This window comes from Typopeltis vanoorti, chromosome 23 (genome assembly GCF_054136105.1).
Source record: "Typopeltis vanoorti isolate ZY-2024b chromosome 23, IOZ_Tvanoo_1.0, whole genome shotgun sequence".
Taxonomy (NCBI): domain Eukaryota; kingdom Metazoa; phylum Arthropoda; class Arachnida; order Uropygi; family Thelyphonidae; genus Typopeltis; species Typopeltis vanoorti.
The window spans coordinates 29,268,060-29,295,383 of record NC_143571.1 but is presented as its reverse complement, the minus strand read 5'-3'; the positions used below and the strand labels follow the sequence as shown (position 1 = coordinate 29,295,383).

Here is a 27,324-nt window from a genome sequence, read left to right as displayed (position 1 = left end):
CCAAACACTATATGGTTTTGTATGCCATCTATTTTTGTCTTTTGATGAGAGGTGTTGAAATCTAATTCTGGGAGATATGTAAGTGAATGAACTATAGCAAGTTGTTCTGTTTGGCTGTTGGAAGAGAGGGATGCAGTCTAAAGCAGCGTTCTTGTATAAACTGTCTGTAATATGCAATGAAAGAACAACCGACGTTCCTTCATTTTTGCTTGTGTCAGTGTATATAGGGAAATCGTTGCTGTCAGCACTTTCCTTCTACTTAATATATGTTTTCTTTGCTGGGTGAGGCCACCTACTACAGCAAAGCAGACGTTTATAGCAATCTGGATGAATGTTGGAATTTCAGTTGTATCTTCCAAAAGTAAATTCATGTATTATTAAGAGAGATCTCCAGAGAGTCAGGGACTCATCGAAGGAGGCCACATACTACAAACACACCAGCTATCATACTTACTCTTGAATTCATTCACACTGCTTGCACTCACATTATCCAATGGCAATCCACTCCAATCATGCAACACCCTATGAGAGAAAAATCTAGCCCCCCATTCCCTTCTTAGCGGCATTCATTCTCAGCTATCAAGGATGCCCTCTTGTCCTTTCCCCACCCTACATTAATTGAAAAATTCCATCAACTGAAATGCTGTATGACCCTTTCAGAAGTTTGCAAGTCTCAATCATATCACCCCCCCCTCCTTTCTCCTGTTTGCTAGTGTCTGCAGTCTACAAATTCGCAATCTGTCTTCATAATCAGTATTCCATAATCCTGATATCGTTTTAACACTCACCTTTGCACTCTCTCCAATATATCAGAATCACAACGGAAACCAGGAAACCAGACCTGCGAACAACAGTCCTAGTGAGCTGATAGCTATATTTAACTTTATAGTAGTTCTGTCTCCTACTCTTTCTACCTTGATCATTGCATGTTCTTTGATATAGTCGTCTGAGTGCATTGACACACATTCTTAGACTGTTAGTTCATCGTTCCACCAAGATACTGATTTTCTTCTCTTGATGTTTAGCTATTTGGTTGTTCTGAGTATTTGATCACTGGATTTTTTCAGAGCTGATGAAAGCACAGAGTCAAGGAAGTCTATGTCGGCTTGTGCAGATGTCCAGATGGCTAGGTTCTTGTCTAAGCTGTTGTTCACTGATTCCATTAAAGTGATGCTCTGAGATTAGGCATGCAAATTCTCTTTTAATGCTTTTACAAATGTCTAGATTGGCTTTGTACTTGATGTTAATGCAAGTTTTGTCTTGTGTCTTCCATTTAAATTTTTCTTACTGATGATGAAACTTATTATGCAATGATCAGAACAACTTTTCTCTTCCTCACATCTTCATTCAGAAACCCAGGGTAAAATAGCGTCATTTGCTATTGTCAGATCAATGAAGCTGCTTCCTCTAGTATTTTTGAATGATGGGATATTACAGTCATCATTTAGTATGTGTAGGGAATTTGATGCTAAAAACGCTTCCAGATTTTTACCTCTATTGTTTGTGCTCTCATTAAACCATAAAACTGAATGAGTGTTACTATTCATTGCAAGAATTAGGCTGTGATTGATGGTAAAAATCCAATGTTGCCCATTTTTTCTAAGTCATATTTTATGTCAGTATGATAGTCTAGATACATACTCACAGCAAAAGTTTTAATTTCACTGTACGTAATTTCGATAAGTACTGAGTCCCCGTGGCTGTGTGCTGAGAAATTAATATTGCCTCGACTTCAGGGTTGATCACAAGTATTAGAGCTCTCTTTCTTTCTGCTCCATTGGAAAATATTTTATAATTAGTTGGAAAGCCACATATTTTTGAGTAAGACAGGACTTTAGAGTAATCCACATGTTTCACTTAGTATTGTGTTGTCTTTGTGCGTATGTTACAAGTTATTTATAATCTCTGAAGATGTCTCAATGATTGAAATGAAATACTGGAAGCATTAAAATTAATTTTTAATCCTTTCCTAGTGCTGTAAATATTCCATTAAACCTCCCATCCAATTCCTCATTCCATATACAGTGCAAGCAGAATTAGATAAGGGATATGGTTGTACACCACGATTCTGCTAGACTTTGCAAAGGCATTTGACAGAATACCACATGGAAAACTATTTCAAAAGTTGGAGCAAACTGGGAATAGATATGATGGTGGTGGTATAGATGAAGGGGGAAAAGACACCAGACAATAGTATATGGTCAAGTGGAATCTAGGAGAATGAAAGTGACTAGTGGAGTGTCTCGAGGCTCTGTACTAGTGCCACTGCTCTTTAATGTGTATATTAATGATATACACATTAAAGAGCAGTGATTTAAGTGGAGAAATTTAGTTGGCTACTGATGATGATGATTAAAGAATGATTTAAGTGGGGATATTTGGTTGCCTACTGATAATGCAAAACTGGGAAAGACAATAGTTGGTGAAGGTGATGTAGATATCTTAAAGGATGATTTAAATAACTTAATATTGTGGTCAAAGGAAACTAGTTATCAATTTAATGTTGCAAAACATAAAGTTATGCACTTTGGGTTGAAAAGCTTACATGTTGTGTATTAATTGGATTGCAAGAAATTGATGAGGATAGGGACTTGGGGGAGTTATGGTGGACAAGCAGTTGAAGTTCAGAGTGCATACAGCAAATGTTAGCAACTCAAAAGATTATTTGGATGTTGGAAAAACATGCTAAAGATAAGAGACTTTATTATCCTTTTTATATGCCTATGATTTGACTGCATCTTGACTCCTGTGCACAGATTTGGTTACCCAAGTTTCTTGGGGATCAGGTGGTGGATGAGAGGATTCAGAGATGAGTGATAAAGTTAGTGACAGGTCTGTGAAATGCTTCCTATGAGGATAGGTTGAAGGTGTTTGGGTTGCAAAGTTTAGTTGGTAGAGAGAAAAAAGGGGACATGATAGAAACTTATAAGTCAAACAGACAGAGAGAGAGAGACAGTGAAATAGGGGTAATCCCTGAAAGTTGTTTAGGAGTGCACAGACTAGATTTTTTGCTTGGAGAGTGGTAAATGAGCAGAACAGATTGCTAGTGCTGCTTGTGAGTGCTCTGACAGTGAATAAGCTTAAGGTGAGGTATGATATATATTGTGTGTATAAAGGTTAGTATATAGTATAAAGGATGATGAGTCATTGAACTCTATGGAGATACCCATGTAATAATAACTTAGATGCAAGTTGTCTTCTACTTTTTTCATGATCACTAGCCTCTAGTTCCACATATATCCTTTTCTCACAGAAGTCCTCATATGGCTGGCCACCACCCCAAGTAATAACTTCAGGTTCACTTTAACCAATTGGATGAAAATTTGACATAATTTAGAATAGCATCCTCTGATGAGATAATGAAATCCAAGACTCCTGATCCTCATGTACCCTATGTTGCATTCCACCTAAGATAGTTACTCTTGACTCAGATGAATATGACTACAAAATTAGACAACTTCTTAATACCAACACATATTCCATTATGGATCATGATCCTACTAGAATTTCAAAATCATACCAGCAACCTTTCAAAAGCCATTTATGAGTTTAACAGAGATACTAGATTAGCTCTCTGGTCTTGCATCCTCTTCCTCCATGCCTATATACAGGACTCCCAAAATTAAAAGGCAGGTATGCCCAGTGGTTGAAGGAACAGATTCTCTGACATAACTTCTTGCCAAACATCAAGGTAAACTACTAAAGGAACTAACAGGACAATTACTGTCCTTTGTTAAAAATTTTTGTATTTTGTTTTAATTTTATCAGCAACATCATCCTTGATGAACACAGCACTTGAGCATTCCCACTCAGGATCTTCCTGTCTCGCTACAAGATAAATTCTCAGAGAAGGTTATGGCACTTCTTAAACATTGTATCCATTCTAGGTATTTCATACAAAAACTCAACATATAAACAGAACTCTGGTTTAGCCATAGGCAAAAATATTCTCACCAGTTTTAGCAAATCTTTATATAGAAGCATTCAAAAAAAGGCCCTAGAAGAATATCATCATAAACCACAATTATGGAAAGGGTAAGTTGATGATATATTCTTAATCTGGAACCATGGATTATCTTCGCTTTTGAATTTCCATGAGTACCTCAATCGCCAACTTCTTAACATAAAAATTACCTATGAGTTAGAATCTAATGGTTCACTTCCATTTATGGATCTTCGACTAACTAAAGAATCTGGTAAATTAAAAGTTTCTATATTTTGCAAACCTACACATACTAACTACATGCCTTTTCCCATCACTCAACCTCAAAAATTGGGCATTATTTCAACACTAGGAACAAGAGAATACATCCTCATTACTGACAAGGATGAACTGGTTAAAGAACTCCAACATTTCAAAAATACTTTTCTAGAAAATGGTTCGAGCGAATGCATTGTCTCAAGACTGCTTTACCAGCACGAGATTTGCGATATTTCTGACATCAAAGAAAGCGGAGGCTTCATCACTCTTCCATATATTAACTCTATTTCCATAAAACTTGCAGAAATGCCTAGAAAACAAAAAATCAAAACAGTATTCACTCCCTTTATTCAGTTTGAGATCACCACTCCAATCCACAAAACCTCGACATGGCCCACTAAAATATCCCAATTTTTACTGGCTATGATGTGAATGCAGGTTATCTTATCATGGACAGACAGAAAAATCTAACAAGCAACACATTGAAAACACATCCCAGATATTGAATATCAAAGAAGTGAGGTCTCAGCTTTGTCATCATATGCCATCTGTTCAGCTGACCCTTCGATATTGAGATATTCAAGTGTTATGGGATAAGTATCAACTATTATACCATTGCTATGACATAACCAAGAGAAGAATTTGGAAATCCTAAGAAATGGAACTGGATTGAAAATATCTAAATATAAATGCAAGTACCAACTTGCTGGAAAACATCCGAGCCAAACGCGTGTACATGAATACATAAACATGCACACATGCTCAACAATGCAACACACAATTAGAAATATCATCAAACTTATATAACTACATAGCAGTTGTCACCTTTGTTAATTTCTACTCTTTTGTCTAGCATTTTTCACTCTTACACCTGAAGAAATTCTATGTTAATTAGAATGAAATATTGTTTTTAATTAAAAAACTGTCAATATATTATCTTGTTTTTCTGTCTTACACATACACTGCTTGGAAAGAAGTCAACGGACACCAGAGTGTGAGGGACGAACAGCCATGGCATCCACCTTAATAAGATGTAGGATCTCCTTTCACTGTGATGACTGCAGCAATCCTGCTGGGCATACTTTTCACAAGCATACGATAGCGATCAATGGGAATATTTTTGGACCATTCTTCCTGTAGGCATGTAATGAGATTCAGGACTGTTGTGGGACAGACATCCCTTGACCTCACCCAATGCTCCAGTTCATCCTACACATATTCAATAGGGTTGAGATCAGGGCTCTGTGGAGGCCAGTCAAGTGTGGTGACATTCATGTCCACAAACTATGCAGTTATGGCAGTAGGTTTATGACACTGCATTACCTTGCTCAAAGAGACAATGGTCAGTTCCACAAAAATGCCAGAAAGTGGGAAGCATTGCACTGTCCACTATATTCAGATACCTCTCACAGTTCAATGTTTGTGGCACCACAAACAGAGGTCCAAGGCCAAACTAGGTAAAACAGGACCATACCATCATCACACTGCCACCTCCAAATATCATAGTTGGAGTTATGCACTCTGGTGAGAAATGCTCACTGGGCATCTGCCATCCTCACACCCTTCATCTATTCAATAGAGGTGCAGTGTGCATCACTCCATAACACAGTTTTCCAAGCTTCCACATCACACTGTACACACTCCTTGCACCAGTGAAGATGACGTTGATTTGGGTAAAGTGAGGCTTGCAAATTGCAGTCCTACCATGGAAACTCATGTTGTGAGTCTCAGTTCTGAATGTTTTTAAGTTGATTTGTGTTCTAGTTGATGCAGTAGATTCCCTGCACTTCCATCTCAGCATGGTATCACTGATTTAACCTGAGTTAACTTGGGATGGCATAATTTGTCACCAATTTGCGAAACAGATAGGCCCCTGCAACATGACATCCTATCACAATGCCACTTTCAAACTCTCTTAGTTCCCTTCTAGCAGCCATTTCACCTGGACACAGCTGCACTAACTTGAGAAAGTGGGGGGGTCATAATATTCCTTCAATTTATACCGAATACAAACACAACTCATTGCATGGCACGATGCACCTTGCCCATGGGCTGTCCATTAACCTCTTTCTAAGCAGAGTACATCCTCCAATAATTCAGCATGCTCTCACATGACAGAATAACTCTCTAATAACTGAGAAATCAACAAAATAACAGGAAAATCAACAAAATTCTCCAAGGACTAACATCATGGAAGTGATGTTTTTGATTGATTCACATTATGCTTATAGAGATATTTATTTCATTGTCAGACATACAAAAATATATTGGAAAAATTTCGAGAAAAGAGCAAAGCTAATAATAATGGCAAATACTTGTTGGATTTCTGCTTAGGACATGGATTGGTTATTACTAACAATGTTCCACATAAAAATGTGCACAAATTCACATGGAGAGAAGAGGCAAGGAATAAGAAAAGTCTCATTGACTATGTTATTGTTGATAGTGATGTTTTCACCCTGGTGCAGGACACCAGACTATACAGAGGATTTGAAATTCGAAGTGATCACCATTTAGTCTTGAGCAGGATAAAATTGAATTTCAAATTGAAAAACAGAACATGTAAGAAAGTTTTAAAGCAAAGAAAAGTTGAGCAGCTCTCGAATGTGAACTGTAGACTAAAATACACAAACATGATTGAAGGAAAAATGAAAGAGTTTGAGAAGAGGAACCAAACCTTGGAGATTCAGTGGCAAGTCCCAAAGAAAACACTGATTGATTCAGCCAGAGAGGCATGTGGCGAGGTTGTCTGTAAGGATAGAAAAATCAGAACTCCATAGTGGACACAGGAAGTTAAAGAGGCAGTGAAGGAAAAAAAGAAAGCATATCCAAAGGTTTCTGGCAAATAAGTCAGCTTGTGTTCTTAGCATATACAGAGACAAATGTAAGAAAGCCAAACACTGTGTAAAACTAGTAAAAAGTCATTGGAGTACTTTGGTAAGAACATAGAAAATAAATATCAAGAAGATGCAAGATATTCTGGAAGTTGTTGGAGAAGCTCAGAAATGTAGGAAAGAGTGCTGTAAAAGGAATTAGAGATGATAAAGGTGAAATGAAAACAAGAGAAAAAGATATCCTTGAAGTATGGAGTAATTACTTCGAAAAATTGCTAGATGAAACAAGCAGTGATAGCGCAGTGGTAAAAAAACACTCAACAGGCAGTCAGGAATACATATCCATACTTCAAGCAGAAAAAGCCATCAAAAGCCTGACATGTGGAAAGGCAGCAGGAGTACATGATATTCCACCAGAAATGTTGAAGTATGGAGGTATAAAAGTCTTACAGTGGCTGGACTGCATAGTTCAGAAGGCCTGGACAGAGGGACAAATTCCAGATGATTGGAGTAAAGCTCTTATAGTAACCATATATAAAAAGGGAAATAAAACTGAATGTGAGAATTACAGGAGATTATTTCTCTACTGAGTGTTCCTGATAAGATATATGGAAGTATACTTGAGAAACAGTTGAGAAGGATTGTGGAAGAAAAGCATGATGAAGAACAAGCGGATTCAGGCCAAATAGAGGCTGTCAGGATCAGATCTTCACTTTATGACAGACAGTTGAGAAATCATAACATAGTCTCATTGGAATATAACAATGATCTGTATTTAAGTTTTGTAGATGTGGAAAAGGCATATGACAAGGTGACAAGAGAGAAGTTATTCAAAATGCTACAGTTATATGGTGTCAATGGGGCATTATATCAAGCAATTCTTAGTCTTTATTTGAGTTGTAAGACAGCAGTTAGAATTGAAGGAAATACAGGAAGGTTGTTTAAAGTTAAATCTGGTGTCAGACAAAGATGTACATTATCCCCTCTGTTATTATCTATATCAGTGTTTCCCAAATTGTGTTCCGCGGACCACCAGTGTTCTGCGGAAAGTGAATAAGTGTTCCGTGATGTCAGTGACTAAGCCATGTATTTTTAAACATGGAAGTAATTTGGAAAAGAGCATACCGCTTTTTTTGGCCGGTCATAAAAATTGCCTGCAAGCCGATTACAACAATGGGCAGCATATCCTCTGTTCTCAAAACTGAACGAAATAACATCTGTGTTGCAAATGTCAGTGACCAAGCTGCATATTTTTAAACATGGAAATATTCATGAATTATCGTTAATTTCCACACATCGAAATCTTTCAACATTTGGGAAAGGGAATACCGCTATTTGTGATGGGTCATAAAATTTGCCTGCAAGCCGATTACTACAATGGGCAGCATATCCTCTGTTCTCAAAACTGAACGAAATAACATCTGTGTTGCAAATGTTAGTGACCAATCAGTAAGGAAGTATAAAGAAAATTTTTCCACTGAAACTGAAGATCAAGGTAGGCTGTATCCGATTCTCAAATCTAGTAATACTGATACTTACTTCGCAAGTTCGTATTGTAGGTTGAAAGTGCTTGTTTCGAAACCATAGTGCCATGATTTTTTAAAAGTAATAGGCTTACAGATTTAAATTTTAATATGAATAAGAGACAAGGGACTTTGTTTAATTTTGGTGTTAAGAAATCTCTTATTGAAGGTGTTTGTGACGCAACAGATAGTGATTCATCCACCTCCAGCCTACAAAGCGATCTCTAGGATGTACAAAAGGAGGGGAAAACTACCAGCACACAGGAGAAAAAGTCTGCAGTCACTCGTAAGAACTTATAATAATATTATAAATTTTTGGTGATCAGAATGGGATATGTATGAAAATCAGCATAAATTAACTTAATGATGTTGCCCTGACGAAACTACAATATGCTACACGATTTCATTAGTCCAGTGATTGATAACTGATTTAAATGTAATTTTATATTTGTCAACATGTCACACTGCATATATAAGTGTACTAATACTCTTTATGATTATGCCATCATTATTAATATTGTAATGGATTAATAATTAATTAATTATTGATTAATTGATAATTAATAATTAATTATTAATACATTACAAAATAACCAAGGTGTTCCGTTAAAATTTCAGGATTTGTGAAGTGTTCCGTCATAGGAAAAATCTGGGAAACGCTGATCTATATGAATCGCATCATGAAGAAAAGTGGTATTAAACCAGATATCACAATTGGAGATGTTAATCTCAGCTCTTTGCTTTATGCAGATGATGTTATACTTCTAAATAAATCTACTACAAGTCTGCAAGATTCCCTGACTAAAGTGAATAACTGTTGTAATATATATAGTATGAAGGTCAGCATTAAAAAGACAAAGACAATGAAAATAGGCAGAAACATTGAAAATATCAATTGCATTGTGAATGGAGAATGTATGGAACAGGTAAAACATTTCAGCTACTTAAGCATGAATTTTGTGAAGATGGTAAATTAAATATGGAAATAGACAACAGAATCAACAAAGCCAGTATGGTAGGAAGTCAACTGAAAAAATTTATATAGAATAAGAGAGAAATTAGTAAAAACACTAAATTAGCTGTATACAATATTCAAGCCAATTTTAACTTATGGATCTGAGAGGTCAGAAGGAAAACACTTGACCAAAGACTAGAGATCGCAGATATGAGAGTCCTGAGGAAGGATATTAAGGATATTAAGAAATAACTTGACATTGTCAGCATCCAGGAATGAGTTAGCAGAGCTAATCTCACGTGGTATGGTCACTAAATCAAAATGGGAAAGTAAAGATTAGCAAAACAAGTGTTCTCTGCCAGGTTGGCAGGTAAAAGGCCCGGAGGAAAACCAAGATATAGGTGGACTGATACAGTAAAAAGTGCCTTAGAAGATAGAAATATAAGATCTGATAATGTTGAAGTCTTGACAGGTAGCAGATTGATTGAGGAAAATTGTAGATAGGAATTTAGTAATGATCTAATTGCTCATGTAGTACTATCATATCCTGCACACCCCTTGAGGGTATATATCAGGAATTTGATGATGATGATGAGATTTTGTTTTCAATGTTTAGAATGGTGTTTGGTTAATTTTTTGTGAAGCTTTTTTTTGTGATTAGCAATCAAAGTTTATTAATTTTTAAGATGTAGTATTGATGACTAAAAAAACTGGGTTTGTATTTGGTTGTTAATGTACAAAAATATAAAATAAACCAACTAGTTTCACCATAAATAAAGTGACTTCTTCAGGGTAAAGGTAAAAAAAATATATATGTATGGCTAGCAAATATAAACAAGTTAACAAATGAAGCTGATAGTGGCACGAGTCATCTGCACTAAAAACATGCCAGCACTGTTTTTAGATGATTAGCTATAAAGATGAACCCTGACATGTGAAGCAATCTGATAGAATATTTCCAAATGGTGTTTAGAATCAGTCCTTGGTTCTTACTGGCAAAGTTGTCCGTGCGGTTAGCCTAGTGGCTGTGCGCTTCGCAACCATATGACTGGGGAAGGAGTGTACCAGGTTCGATTCCCATCGAAGACATGAGGAATTTGAGGATCTTCCTCAGCGATAGCCAAGTTAGCTGGTCTTGGGCACAGTCAGTAGGATTTTTTCTGCCAATTTATCTGGCTTTTTCATCCCGCAAGCAGGCAAACTGGCTCCGTGAAGACACATATCTACAGCCATAAATATACTTAATCTCCCATGAGGGGGGCTCAACTCGCCCTAATAGGGATGGGGGAGAAAAAGGAAGGAAACTCCATATGAATAAATAAAAAAACTGGCAAAGTTGTGAGAAAAAAAAAGTTACCATGATTATTCCTTTACTTGAGGAAATTGTCTTCCAGACAAGGCATACAGCTTTCCATTTGATGTCATTATGTGTAAAAGAAGGGTGATGAGCTAAAGCTGATCTTTTCTTCTCTATTATGCGTGATGTCCATAAGATGTTCCTTTTCTTCTTCTACTTATCTCAAAACTTCAAGAAGTCTGACCTATGTAAGAAATGCCACAGGAACAAGGAATTCTGGAAGGGGAGTTGCTGGCAGAGCAGAGGAGGCTACGTACAATGAGAATAGGATTGTATGTCACTCTGATATCATGAGATTTGAGAAGATCAGCAATTTTGCTTGAAAACCTACCAATATAAAGGACTGAAACTGAGTCTCTATAGTGCATATCAGGATTTGGCTAAAGAGTGGTATAAGAGAATAGTATTAACACGAAACGAATTTTTCTGTGGGTTAGCAAATCTTCATTTAATTTCTGGTATCGAGACCATGTTTCTAAACACAAAACAGATTTATTAAAATAAACAATATAACCTAATAAGTTTCATAAGTGATAAGACTTACATCATCAGGAATAGAAAACTTACACTACAAAAAGACAAGAAAGACTTATGGGAAAAAAATGCGACCAAAAAAAAAAACGAAACTTGTTGGGTCATATGGTTATTTATTTTAATAAATCTGTTTTATGTTTAAGAAACATGTGGTCCCAATACTATAAATTAAATGAAGTATAGAAATTTTTTTACTAGTTGTTTAGGATATCTATTAAGGGTGAGTTGGTACAGTTGAAGTTATAGTTCTTCATTTTTCTTCTCATTATTTTTTTGGATGAGGCAGCACATTTTTATGAGTATGAATGATTCCTATTTTTTATGAAGGATGGAGAAATGATGAATAGGGAAAATGTATATTCACAACCAAATGACAACCAGTATTTAGTTATCAAGCTTCACTGGTTAAAAGTTCTCCTTCACAAATGAACGTAGTATTATACTACATTCATTGCAGTATTCATTATACTTTTTTTTTTTTCTTGGAGACTGTGACATTGTTTCTGTAGCATTCGTGTGTGTGTGTGAGAGAGAGAGAGAGCGAGAGGAATGGAACTGAATTTTTTGCATGTACATGCAAAATGGTGTGCAGGAATTATACTGATTCAAAACATAAACTATTACAATTCCTGCTATTGGTTAGTCATTTCCCCCAAGCCATGGTTTTTGGTGACAACATTTGTGGATGCTTTTGTTTCTGAAGGGATGATGATTTATTGGTCAGATTACTTTTCAAGAGCCTCCGGTGTTTAGTGTGTGGGGGGAGGGGGGGGAGATGGGTGTTGGTAGCAATGTTTGTGATTTAACTGGTAATTAATTTACGGAATTGACAACGCATATAAAGTAAATTAATTAAAGATAACTTTAATGAATCACTTCTATATTTCGGCAATGTCACATTGCCATCTTCGGGAACATAAAGATATGGTATGTGCACTAAGGAACTAACAAAGCAAATGAGGAAGAAAATAAGAACTAATTTTGTTCCTAAAGTCCTAATGGTGCCCTCTTGCGGGCTAATTTGGTAGTCGGGCTGAAGTTCTCAAAATGAAAGTCTCCCAAATTTGGGGCAGTTTCATGCACCCAAATTTGTTGAGGTTAGGAACGTTTTTTAGAGCTGCTGAAGATTCTTTGAATAGTCTTTCGTATTTAAACTTGCTGCGATGGATTATTTTTGTCTTCTTCCAACCGAAGAAGACAAAAGTTGGAAGAAGACAAAAATAATCCATCGCAGCAAGTTTAAATACGAAAGACTATTCAAAGAATCTTCAGCAGCTCTAAAAAACGTTCCTAACCTCAACAAATTTGGGTGCATGAAACTGCCCCAAATTTGGGAGACTTTCATTTTGAGAACTTCAGCCCGACTACCAAATTAGCCCGCAAGAGGGCACCATTAGGACTTTAGGAACAAAATTAGTTCTTATTTTCTTCCTCATTTGCTTTGTTAGTTCCTTAGTGCACATACCATATCTTTATGTTCCCGAAGATGGCAATGTGACATTGCCGAAATATAGAAGTGATTCATTAAAGTTATCTTTAATTAATTTACTTTATATGCGTTGTCAATTCCGTAAATTAATTACCAGTTATGTCTAACCAACGTATAAGTCTTACTACTAGAATAATGTTTGTGATTGTTTCTTTACTGCATATGTTTTTGTGTTATCTTGATATGTTAAATTATGCTTTTATGTCTCATTTTATTATGTGTTTTAACTTGCTGGCCTGGTTAGCATATCCACTCTCCAGCCAAAAAGGCTGTGAGTTTGAATCCCGTGGTGGGCATAGATGTTTGCGATGGTCTGTGAAAATACTAGTGATGGTGGTCTGCGATAGATGGCATTGATGTCGATGATGAAGGTAGCTGCAGTCGGTGGAGTGGTGGAGACAGAGAGTTGTAGAGTAGGTGCCCCTCCCTTGATGAGTCTTGAACCCCCTGGAGGTGTTAGGTAATAATAATTTTCTGTAACAAATTATGTGGAAATAGGAGTTTGAAAAACTTATGTTTATCATTTTTGATATCTGCATTGGTATGTTGCGATTGGTAAATTTTTGTGATTTTCTTGTACATGTCAGTATTTTTATTATTACTGATGTTAACTATGATGTTCACTTTTGTCATCCTTTCTGTTAATGTCAGGATTTATTGCTCTTGATGTCAACACTATTGCTGGTGTTTCTTTACCTGGAGGTTTTAGTTTTTCTTCATTTCATTTGTTTCTGCAATAGATTCTATTGACATTTTACCTGTCTCGGTATTAGTTGGATTAGTTGTTTTTTCTCCATTTTATTCCTGGGTGTGGTGTTATGAGTGATATTTGCACCTGCATATGTGATTTGTGTTATATTATATGTTATGCCAAGAAATTATATTCTTGGTTTCATCCTTTATTCAAGTGTAAGCAAACAAAGTTTGCGCATGAAGTAACCTCACGACTGCACTATTTGTATATAGAGGCTAATGGCTTCACATCGATTGCCTTGTACCCCATACAAGGTACATATCCTTACAGACATGTATAATGCTATGCATTATGGGAAGCACCACTACCCAGATCAGTTTTGACCTTTATTAAGGTCTCATTCAGTGCGAGACAGACCCAGAAGAGATACCAAGGTTGAAGTAATGAAGAAATCATATTTTCCTATATAAGGTATAGTAATAAGGTTTATTACTATACCTTATACCACTTTATTACTAAAACCTCAACCTACCAAGGCAATTGATGTGAAGCCTCTATATACAAGTATCCCAGTCATGAAGTTACTTCACATGCAAACTTTGTTCTTATAGTTGGATAAAGGATGAAACCAAAAATATAATTTCTTGGCATCTTTAACTTATAATATAACCAAGTGAAAAAACTTTCAACAACTAGCTGTAATCCAATGTATGTTATGTAGTTTTTTTTTAAGTTCGATATTCAAAATTTTGTTATCTGCATCATGTTTTTAACATCAATTTGCTGATATATAGCCTCAAGCAACAGTACTACAGAATTAAGTTAGATTATCTAATCTCCTGTCGACAATCTCCTCCAAATTTGTCTATCACTTATAAGTATTCAAATATTGTCAGATCTAAAATTTCCATCTTCTATGGCCCTTCTGACTATATCAGTCCACCTTTTTGCTAGCCTTTCCCCTCTTTCTGTTTAAATGACAATGAAAACCAGAGGCGTAGTGAGGCTATGGCCAATGTGGCCTCAGCCATAGGTGCAAAAATTGAAATTTTTAAAGTTTTTTTTTTTTTTTTTAGAATGCAATTTTCTTTCCTGGCCATAGGCGCCAAAATTCCTCACGACATCTCTGATGAAAACTCAGATTATTTCTGTTCACACATTCTTGAATTCTTGAATGCTAACAATACAAAGTTCTTTCCTAACATTTTCATTTTTAATATGATTCTGCAATTAATGACATTTGTTTGCTCCTCTAATTTGTCTCATAACTCTCATATTTATAGTCTCCGGTCTTTGAACTATTTTATTTCTACCAGAACTGACAGATTCCATAAGTTAAAACTGGTTTGAACACTGTCTTGTATACTGCTAGTTTAGTATTTTGGCTAATTTCTCTCTTATTCTATATAAATTGATTTTATATAAAATTATGATATCTGGCTCCCCACAAAACCTACTTTGGTTATTCTGTTGTCTCTCTCTCTCTCTCTCTCTCTATATATATATATATATATATATATTTAATTTGTTTAAAAACTCTGCTTAAATAGCTGAAATATTACTTGTTATATAAGTAAAATATTCCAGTATAGAGTTCTCCAGAGAATGCAGCTGAAGTTTTCAATGTTCCTGCCTATTTTCATATTTTTTATTGATGATTTTGTCATTACATAACTATATCAGGCTCTATTTAGCCCAAATTTTTTTCACTGTTAACTATATTAATATCTCACAAATTTAATATTTGCTAATGTTATTTCAACAAAAAACTAGTTCTTAATGATTCATCATCCAGAAAAACACAATTTCCCCCCTTCTACTTTTAACACTTTCTATATAAAAACAGAAATATATATGTAAAAAATGTACAACATACTATGCTCAAATTTTCTCACATACACTCATATCTAGTCTTAATAAAGATGGATGATAGCTTCCTTAACACTACTCATGAGTATTCTTCAAATGATTCTTCTTTTGCCTACTTTTGCAATATGTATGTGGAACTTTAAATCCTTGTCTACTATAACTCAGATCCTAGCTTCATCAATTTCTTGCAGTGCAATCTTCATTTCATAATGCAAAACCTTACACAATCTGCAATGATGAACTGGGAACCATTATCCTTTGTCCATGTCAATTGATTCAATTGCTTCTAGAGGATCTATAGATCATTTTTATTTATGCTCTCACAAGCATAGTATTACTAGCAAACATCTGGATATTATTTTTTGTATCATCCTCAATATAATTAATCTACAAATTAAAAAGCAGCAGCTTGAGCACAGAGCCCTTTGACAATTCAAATCACCTATATTCTGCTAACCTCTGCTCCATCCACATACTAGATGTCTATCAGCAACTCATCACCAGCTTCACATCTATCTCCATATCTGTATGCTACAATTCACATAATACATCTCTATGTGGAAGTCTCTTAAATGCCTATATTACAACATAAAAAATCTCAAATATGACAACCATTTCCTTTATTTAACTCAATTTCCAATTTATTCTAGAAAGTGAACGAATAAATTACTTACTTACTATCCTCTTCCGTCGGGGATGGATTGAGTCTTCCATGTTTCCACAACAACCTCAAGGAGTCTCGATTTTTTTGCATGGCTAGTGAGCTGTCTATATGTTTGTAATCCAGAGTTGACCTTTATTGTTGTTATCCATTTAGTTCTTGGTCTTCTTTTTTTTCTTTTATTCTTGCATACAGAGCAAGGTTGGGTAATCTTTTTGATGGCATTCTCTCAACATGTCCGTACCACTGAAGTTGTCTTCTTTTGATCTTTTCAATTAATAAGTCTGTATATTTTAGGTCTTCTCTTACAGTTTCATTTATTTTATTTTCTGTCCATTTTGTTTTATTTATTTTTCTCAGACATTTCATCTGGAAAGCCTCCATTGTTACTAAGGTAATTTATTACTTTAGTAGCAATTCTGGTGCTCTCTACAGCATATCATATTTCTATCCAGTAATCTCTGAATATGAGCCTTAGCTAACTCTTTCAATATCCAGTAATCATGCTTTGTGATACTGACTCTCCTATAATCTGCTAAGATTCTCCTTTACATAATGGATCTTGTTTTAGTACAGCCTAGGAACCTTGGCTGTACTAAAACAAATTTAATTATAAGCTGATACAGAATCGTCAACTGATAAAACATATTTTTTGGAGGAAAAAAATAATTTTGGCTGAAATTTATGATAAAATATAATAATTTTAAATGCAGTCTCTGTTGTTATGACATCTACAAGTTGCCAAAAAAAAAAAGAAAAAAAAAAAAGAAACGAATGAAAAAAAATAAAAATAAAAAACTGAAATTTCTTCTAGCACAAAAAAAAAAAAAATCTGCATATGAATACTTCTAAGTAATGAGTTTACACAGGCAATATATATTTTTGATCAGAATGAATAAGCAGTTTAATAATGATAATCAGTATGATATGTAGTATGTGTAGCAGTGTGGAGTAGAAGTGCCCTCCTGCAATGAGTCCTTGGACTCCTTCAAGGTGTCACAGAATAATGATAATTAATATTCAAAAAAGAGCTTTGACCACTATGAGCCATCTTACAAATTGACTAAAAAAGGAAGAAAAAATATGAGCAATTTCAAACCATGCAAAACAACTCAAATATTTAGATCCTGATTTGCTTAAACAATCTGTTGGTCAAATAAAATGAAATATTACCAACATTGATAAGGATTATGAAACGCTCCTGGAAAATTCTAAAGTCAATCAAGAACACCCCAAAAAGGAAAGACTCTCCATACAAACCTTGAATTTACTTAAAAAAAAAAAAAGAGAGAAAAGAACTGAAAGATACACCAAACTCAAAACTTGAATATAAAATTATTTGCAAAGTATTAAGAAAGAAAATCCCAGAGGACTATCAACCTACAGGGGGAAAAAAAAAAGACTGATAAATGCTGCTGAATCTAAAAAGAGTCGAAAGAGAATTAACTATAAAAAGGCCAATTCCAACAGCACTACTAGATCAAGATGGACTTCCATCTTGATCTAGTAGTGCTGTTGGAATTGGCCTTTCAAGAAGACACACAAACAGAACAAAAATGGAAAAGATAGTACGAGAAGTTTACAATAACTTTTTTACTTCAAAATATCCTTTATCTGAACTTGATAACATATATGATCCACACAAGAAGTGCTCCCAACTGAAATAAAACATGCACTCAAAAACACGAAACCAAATACAACTTCCATCAGATGAAAATTGAGAATATTCAACAAGGAGGATCACAACTTGATAAAGCTCTGGCCAAAAGATTTACTTGGTAACTAAAAGAAATACTGTCAAAAATGGAAGACATAAGAAACAATTCTTTTCTTCAAAAAAGGCGACATAGAAAACATCAAGAATTACCATAAATTTAGTTTAATCCTTTATCCAAGTGTGAGCAAACAAAGTTTGCGCCTGAAAGTATCTTCAGGACTGGGTTAAGGTGGTAACACCAGGGCAACTCGTTGCAAAGGTGGAGCAAGCTACCAACACTCCTATCCTAGTATCTCCTATAATGCAAAACACATCTCCTTGCGGATATGTCTATTGTTATGCATTAAGGGAAGGGCCACTACCCAGACCGGTTTCGACCTTTATTGAGGTCTCTTCAGTGGGAGCCAGGCCCAAGTCGAGATATCAGGCAGAAGCATTTGCAGGTCATCTCCACCTATAGGAATTGCCAATTGGTGTGCCACCCTTTTTTAATAAATTACTCTGGATTTAGAGAAAGATGTTGAAAGTTTATTTTCCACTTGGTTAGAGTATAATAAATTTAGTTTAATCCTTTATCCAAGTGTGAGCAAACAAAGTTTGCGCCTGAAAGTATCTTCAGGACTGGGTTAAGGTGGTACACACCAGGGCAACTCGTTGCACCTTAACCCAGTCCTGAAGATACTTTCAGGCGCAAACTTTGTTTGCTCACACTTGGATAAAGGATTAAACTAAATTTATTATACTCTAACCAAGTGGAAAATAAACTTTCAACATCAAGAATTACCCTATATGTCTGCTATCATATATGTATAAGTTATTATTATTATTATTATTAATGACACCTCCAAGGAGTCCAAAGACTCAACGAGGGAGGGAACCTACACTACAACTCTCTTCTCCGCAACTACCATCATCATCTACACCAATGCCATCTACCGCCCATCACCACCACAGCCACTAGATTTTCACAGACAATAACAAACATCTATGCCCAAGGTCCTGCAGCCTTTTGGCTGGAAAGCGGATATGCTAACCACTCGGCCAACCAGGCTGGCAAAAGAAGTTCCCATAGTCGGCAACCAGAATCGAACTTGTCAAGCTTTTTTGTCAGGAGGCTTTTTCTTCAAGAAAATTTTTTTCTTTAATGACAAAAATTAAAACAAACAGAATGAAAACTACCCATCAAGAAAATAATAGTAAAGAACAAGCAGATTCAAAAACGATTATTCTACAATAGATCATAGTCACCCAACTTAGTCAACAATGCAAAGAATACATATCCCTCTTTGCTTTCTATTTATTGACTTTAAAAAACGTCTTTGACACTATAGAACATAACGCAATTTTACAGGCACTAGTAGAACAGTGCATCAATCCAGTCTATATTAATCTAATTAAAGAAATTAACACTGGTAGCGCCACACAAATAACTATATTCAACGACCCTATAACTATCACCATAAACTGAGGTAAGCAACAAGAAGATGTCACATCACCAAACCTTTTTACATGTACTCTGGAAAGCACTTGAAGGAAAATCGACTTAAAAGGTAGGACTTTATTGTTTGATCTTGGTCAAACAATAAACATGGACAACGATATTTCTGAAGAAATATCAAAAAAGAAAAGAGCTGCATGGACCCCTTTTAACTGTATCAAATCCATAATCACAGATCCTAAGCTAGATATCAAAATAAGAGCTAGCATGTTCAACAGCTGTGTCCTCCCATCTTTAACCTTTAAAAAGGACCACATCACAAATACAACTATCATTAAGCCACGAATTTTATGCACCTTTTATATTGTAAACAAATCAGTAAAATAAATTTAGTTTAATCCTTTATCCAAGTGTAAGCAAACAAAGTTTGCACCTTAAGTATCTTCAGGACTGAGGCAACTCGTAATAAAGGTGGACCAAGCTCTCATCACTCCTTGTCTCAGTATCTCCCATAATGAAAAGCACATCTCCTTGCAGGCATGTATAATGCTATGCATTAAGGGAAGGGCCACTACCCAGACCGGTTTCGACCTTTATTGAGGTCTCGTCAGCGGAAGCCAGACCCAGAAGTGGTGATATTAAGGCAGAAGCAATGGAGAAGTCATATTTGCCTATACGAGTTGCCAAAAGGTGAACCACCTTATTATTAAATTACTCTGGATTTAGAGAAAGATGTTGGAAGTTTAATTTAATCCTTTATCCAAGTGTAAGCAAACAAAATTTGCACCTGAAGTATCTTCAGGACTGAGGAACTTTGTTTGCTTACACTTGGATAAAGGATTAATCTAAATTTATTATAGTCTAACTAAGTGGAAAATAAACTTCCAACATCTTTCTGTAAATCCAGAGTAATTTAATAATAAGGTAGTAAACCTTTTGGCAACTCATATAGGTAAATATGACCTCTCCATTGCTTCTGCTTTAATATCACCACTTCTGGGTCTGGCTTTCGCTGACGAGACCTCAATAAAGGTCGAAACCGGTCTGGGTAGTGGCCCTTCCCTTAATGCATAGCATTATATATGTGTCTGCAAGGAGGTGTGCTTTGCATTATGGGAGATACTGAGACAAGGAGTGATGAGAGCTTGGTCCACCATTATTAAGAGTTGCCTCAGTCCTGAAGATACTTCAGGTGCAAACTGTGTTTGCTTACACTTGGATAAAGGATTAAATTAAATTTATTATAGTCTAACCAAGAGGAAAATAAACTTCCAAAATCAGTAAAATGGCCAAAATTGTTGGATACATGTTTTTTTGTAAACACCTGAAATGGAAAGGAGGATTTTAATTTTTTTTATATACTATTAATAAACTGTTAAAAACTATTTTATCTTCAACTTACAAGATGATAAGAATGAATATTTCAATGAGAACTTAGATGAAAATATTCTCCACTTAAATGACACTATAGACCTACATTGTAAAATGCAGTAAGTATTTTATCTAAAGAAAGGCTGAATGGTGGCCCCTGTTCAAGACACTCTTGGTCATCTTAAATTTGTCTTTACATTAATGAGTCAATTCTGATATTCAATACTATTTTTCATTCAATTTAAATATTTTATCTGCTGTACATTCCTTTTGTGGTACTTGAATAAATGTTGATTTAGAACATTTCCTTGGCTGTAATGTCCCTACTTACAGAATTTTTTTTTTTCTTGAATATGTTTTCTCATTTCATATTTACATATTTTTATGTACTTACTTTCTTTTGACAATTCGTGTTGCACTTTTTTTTTGCTTAGTTTTCTGCAAGGTAATTTTCTGATTTTTTTCTTTTAGTCTACTGATTTAGATTTATTCGTAGGGGTTGTTTTTTCTTCCAGCATGTTGTTTATACATACATTAAGAGTAATTAGCTTTTTTTTTTTTCTTTATATATGCATAAGAATGTACAAAACACAACTTGTTTCTTTTCTTCCATTTCCTATTTCTTGTATATTTCAAAAAGTAACAGATGATTTGGTATATTTAAATCAACTTCAGCAAGTATATACTTTCATGTATCAAAACCTTTCCATAGTCAACAAAGACAACATGCTTTGCAATTTTTTTTTTCCCAATCACATATATATGGATAATGTAGGATCAAACTTACTGATATCCATTTGCTAAATAATTTATTCTATATAATTGTATTTAACCTTACTTTCAGCATTTATGCACATAAACTACTGAATTGTACTGGTTATTCTTATTTTCCTCTTTAAAGAACTCCCGGAGAAGACAGTATAAGTTTACTTTCTAAAATATAATTAATCCAAAGCCATTATTGTTTGAAAATGCTCCATATAAGAATTTTTTTTAAAGATGAAACATAAAGGGCAGCTTCCCACCTCTTAGTTAGGCTGCACAAAATGTTTTTATTTGCAAATTTTAATTTAAAACATGAATACATAAATTATGTATTTGACATTTCAACAATACAGGTGAGAAAGTGGTGCTTGAAATTATTTCTTGTAAATTTCTAAATTGTCTTGGACGTTCTGAAAAACACGCAAATGACTTTCTTCAGGCCCATCAAAATACAACTTTCTTTAACAGGATCCAGACAGTGAAAGGTTTCCACAATTAGATCCACAAGTTTTTCTAAACGCATTGTGCTACATGTATAAGAATAGAACTTAGGCCTAAGAGAGACCACGCGATACATCTGATGAATTTTTTGCTTTCAGGATTGAGTAGATTAAAAAAAATTCATGTTAAATGAAAAATATACGTTCGTACTGATAAAAATTGCAAATCAATACACTTACCATGGTTTCTATTTTAATAAATTAACAGAAATACGAAGAATTTGAACAGGCCACACCGGCACTCCTTTCACAAATTATGTTTCCTAGAGCGTCCTCTTTAGCAATTAAAATGAAATATTGTAATTAGGGGAAAAAATTGCAGATATCAATTTTGGAAAAAGAATTTACTTTTCTGGGAATTTTTGAACAACCTCGGATAAATACAAAAAAAAAAAAAAAAAAAGACTGATTTCTAGATCTTGGTGTGTGTGTGTGTGTGTGTTTGGGGGGGGGGGGGGGTCATTTAACATTTCTATAAGAGTGGGGAGCCATTCTAGAATGATGTTAGTTAACAAAAACGACCATTTAATTATAAGATTTTCGGATTTGAAACACAAAAAATAGGAATAAAAAAGAAACCATATGTATGCTTTTTAATAATTCCCCCAAAGGGAGTAAGTAATATTATTTAGACCTAATTTTTTTTTTTTTTTAATTCGATTGGTAGCCGATTAGAGCGAACTGAATTACAAGAGTAAAATGACAAAGTACCGCCATCTCGTGTTTCTAATTCTAATTACTATGTGAGTGGACGTTATAGCGCATATGTGTTTCAACCTTTTTTTTACTATGAATAGAACTTTGTATACTAAGTTATTACGCGTAACGTTACTGGCTGGATTGGTGAAGCAAAAATGCTTTTCTTTTTCCCCTTTATCTCTGTAAGTGATACTGTGAATGAGGTATTATTGAGCTACCTGCTCGCCCTGTTGGGGCCTGAAGTTAGTGATGTTCGCTGTGTAGTAGAATAGATTTTGGTCTTCTGTATTTGCAGTGTATTGCTTCACTGTAGTTGTTGGCTTGTTTGATCAGTGGATTTGAGTGCAGGGCTGCCTTGGAAAAGAATTTCTCAGCTAAGTCGTGGAGATGCGAGCGGCATCTAGGTATCTATTCCTAGATCATTCCTAGATGCCACATGGTATCTAGGAATGATCCTAGATACCATGGGGCATCTAGGATCATTCTTAGGCACTTGTTCTGGATTCTTTGTAGTTTTTGTATGTTGGTTTCTGAGGTATGACTCCAATACTAAGTTATTCGGCGATCTACTATCTTATAAAGATCACGTTCCCCCAACCTGATATCTGATTACGCACAAGTATGCAGTTAAATGCGCTCACTCGCTTCGGAGGACCCACTCTCCCAGCCCTAAAAACTTTAAAGAAACTAAAAACTTTATTTGTGTATTTAAAAATTTATTTATCACTTTTAATTATTTTAATACAACAAATAAAACAAATATATTGGAATAAAATATTTATTTCTCTATTTTGGAAACCAAAGTTAGAAAAAACAACAGATTGATTACAAACTCACAAGTTACAGGAAATCCTGGTAAATTAACAATCATCCAAATGATCATTTGTAATTTGGTTTCTTAATTGATTTTTTATGACGTTCATATTTGAAAAAGGGAATTTTGACAAGTATGCCGAAACACGACAGAATTTTTCGCGCAATATCAGTTAATATTGGAAATTTTTCATGTGTATACTTCCAAATGACTTCATTGTTTATTGATTTCAAATGTAAACTGTTATGAATGTTTATTATCCCAAGTTCTACTTCAGCTTGGTTTATATCAAACAGCCCACTAATTTTATTTGAAATTTCTGTGATGTTCAAGTTTTCTTACTGATAAAAGATACAATCATTTCAGTTTTATTAAAATCTTTAAACCTTGAATTTATTTCTTCCTTCAACTAATTCTATTTCACGAATAAATTCTTTTAAATCACATCGAAGAATTTCTTGATTTGGTTCAAAAAATTTTAATAAATATGGGAGATGTCAAAATTCGTGGTCATTTATATTTTTCTTTATAAAAGTAAGTATTATTATTAAAAACTTTTTATTGAACTTAACATGTCAATTAAATTTTTATCTGTACCTTGTAACTCTAAATTTAAATTGCTTAATTTTGTACAGAAATCTACTAAAAATGATAAGTGTAACAACCATCTTTTATCACTCAATTGTGGATAAATAGCTCCTTTTTCATCAAGAAAAGTTTTATATCGTTAATTAATATAAGAAGTCTTTCTAAAAATTTACTTCTGCTGAGCCAGCGAATATTATTGAACAACAGAAGTTCCCTATCATCATCTGCCTGTAATTTAAATAACCGCAGTTGCAGGACTTTTCCTCGAACAGAATTTACAATTTTAAATGTAATGTCCAAAACATCTTTTGTGTTTAATATTTTACTACACAGTACTTGTTGGTGGATAATACAGTGGTACGTTAAAATATCTGGATATTTGTCATCGTTTTTACATAATGAAATGAAGCCTGATTTATTACCTATCATTGCAGGAGCACCATTAGCAGTAATAGACACAAGTTTAAAAGCGGTTTGTGTTGTTTCACAAATTCATCAAATGCCGAAAAAAAGTCTTCTTCCCTAGTCCTTCCCAATAATGGTACAATTTTCAAAATTCCTTCTTTACTTGATTAATCCTGAAATACCATTTAAAAATGGTATTTATTCGCATGGTATTTCAGGATTATTCAAGTAAAGAAGAACTTTTGAAAATTGTACCATTATTGGAAAGGACTAGGGAGGAAGACTTATTGAGAAGTATCAGTGAAGTCGTTTGATTCATCAAATTGTAATGAAAACGCAACACACTGGCGAATGTCTGACATTAACTAACTATTCAGATCGGCACTTAAAATTTCAACTCTTCTCATAACCGTTGTTCTGGAAAGTTGTAAATCTTTAATATTCGAAATGATTTCATTTTTTTTTTTAAATCAGAAAATAAAGATTCTGCTGCTGCAAGAAACGATTCTTTTATTAACTCTCCATCAGTAAAAGGCTTTTTTGCTTTTGCTAATAAATGGCACACTTTCAAAGATGCAATAGTGGCTGATATTGGTTTATTTCTTACTTTCGAAATCATATTTTGTTGTCCAGAAAGTCCTGCCTTTAAATTTATAATTTTTGATTCACGTACTTCGGAATTTTGGGGAAAATGTTCGTCATATTTTGCATGTAGCGATCGAAAATGTCTCTCAATATTACCTTTTTTTTTTTTTTGGAATTGCTACAGATGAATTACAAATCAAACAACGACATTTTCCATTTACCATTGTAAAGAAATAATCCATTTCCCATTCCTTGTGAAAATGATACGTCTTCGATTTCTTTGATACACTCATGATTATCCTCAAATTAAAAAAAAAAATAACTTTTAAATATTTTATTAAAATAAAAACTGTTTATAACTTATCAATTAACGAACAAAATAATGATAAATCCAATGATACATTTAGAGCAACTGAAATTCTAACAGTGGGTAGTGGGAAGTGTGTGATATAGTTACGAGTAAACACGATTATAAACGAAACCCAAACGATGTGCTTTGCTTATAATCGTATTCACTCGGCTCGCTGTTTGACTTCCACTGATCCAAATGAATTCATTTACCCAGACTTATAAGAAAATTATTGATTTGACAATTTTAACGAAAAATAAATAAACAATAGCAATACATTTAAGAAAATTAAAAAATAATACAAAATAATGATAAATAAAATATTATGTTTTCAGTTTTAATTAAATTTGTAAGGAGGAATAAACAAGAGATCGATCAAAAATCGCTCCGCGATCGACCTGTCGATCATGACGGGTTGAACACTACTGATATAGAGCAGTGGTTCTTAAACTTTTTGAGAATGAGGAATGCTAAAAAAATCAGCTAACACCTTTTTATTCCCGTATACGGGAGTAGGCGAGGCCATTTAGCCCTATCTAACTTTTTGGAGACTGAGTGGGCAGTTCAATCTCCACTGGTACCCAATCAGAGACAGATGGCCCAAGGCTATCACTAATTAAACGGTACACAGTGAAGAGAGACGGCTCAAATGTGCCGCCATCTCGTGGTCCCTAACACAATATATTTAATGTCTGAAATAATGTGGGTTCTACGGTCGATTTTCTTGAGTTTACAGGACGAAAAACCCGAGTTTCCGGGAGGAAAAACCCGCTTGCCCGTGCCAGAGATCGACTAACTCGGGAACCGGTCGAAAAAAGGCTTAGAAAAATTTCCTCTAGTCGCCGACTAGACTCGAAACCAAGTCTTCCTTCGTGCGGCCAAGCGCCGTGGTATGCAAACGCCACATCCACTGAGCTACACAGGCTCTATGAGGAATGCTACATAATTTTTTTTTTGAACCTCTATGACATTTTTTATAAAAAATAAAGGAATTATGAAAATGAACTTTTGTATGCAAAATATTTAAATCAATAAAATAAATGATACATATTATTACAAATAAAGTAACATAACTGCCCTAGAAATAAGTCTATTTAACAACAAAAAAAAAGAAAAAAAAAGAGTGTTTTTTCTCGTGAACCTCCTTAGCTCAGTCGGTATAGACAAAACCGTTTTGTCGGAAAGACCTGGTTTCGATTCCCGTCCATGACACGAGTAAATTTCATCTGGTTTCTTTCACTAAAGGTAAGTTAGCCGCGCTCATATGGGGGAAGAGGGTTTTTTCACTCGAAAAATCGGATTTTTTGTCCCTTAGAACAGACAAACCGGTCCCATGAAAACACACACACATCTACAATCGTAAGACGCTCCTGGGATAATTCGTGTAGACCCACATGGTGAAGTGTGAATTGCAGTGAAATAATTACAGTAATTAATGATGTTTTAAAAATAAAAAATTTTCCCAACACCTTTTCATTCCACTGGGAGAGGGCGCTTTTAGTTCTAACTTTTGAGGATCTATAAGCAGTTTGTTTCCACTTTTCGTCCCTGACGCTAGTTGCACTCAGTCTTGCTGGTATTGGTAGGATACCAGCGAATGATGGAATCCTACCAATACATAAATAGTAGACAACTGCCATTATCTGATTTCCTAATCGTAATTTCTAGGCTTTTTTTTTTCTCTCTCATCAAGAATTACACATTCGCATGTTCTGGCTTCACTAGTATTTTCATCTTGTAGCTAGTCTTTCTCTCTCTCTGTTTTTTTTTTAGGCATATCAGACCTTTTAAGTATGCCTTGGGAGGGAAAAGAAAGTTCTACAAGGTCAAATAGATTGCATATCTAATTATAAAAATAGGCTAGGGAGTAATTTATTATGTCTAAAGACAAATATGCCAGGAGCATCAGAAACAAAGGGGTTGAGTTCGTTGCTTTATTGAATATGATGTGGCCTAAGATTGTTGGAATTAGTGAA

The 27,324-nt window shown here is 34.7% G+C and overlaps 1 protein-coding gene across 1 annotated transcript in view; it reads right to left on the bottom strand.

Annotated features, from left to right (window-relative positions):
- CCT2 (chaperonin containing TCP1 subunit 2) overlaps positions 1 to 22,199 on the bottom strand; it is a 112,461-nt gene extending 90,262 nt beyond the window's left edge. The window contains exon 1 of the mRNA XM_090413212.1: positions 22,089 to 22,199. Coding sequence (XP_090269338.1) covers positions 22,089 to 22,091 — 3 coding nt within the window. The 5' untranslated portion in view covers positions 22,092 to 22,199. The remainder of the gene's footprint in view (positions 1 to 22,088) is intronic.
- Positions 22,200 to 27,324: the final 5,125 nt, after the last annotated feature.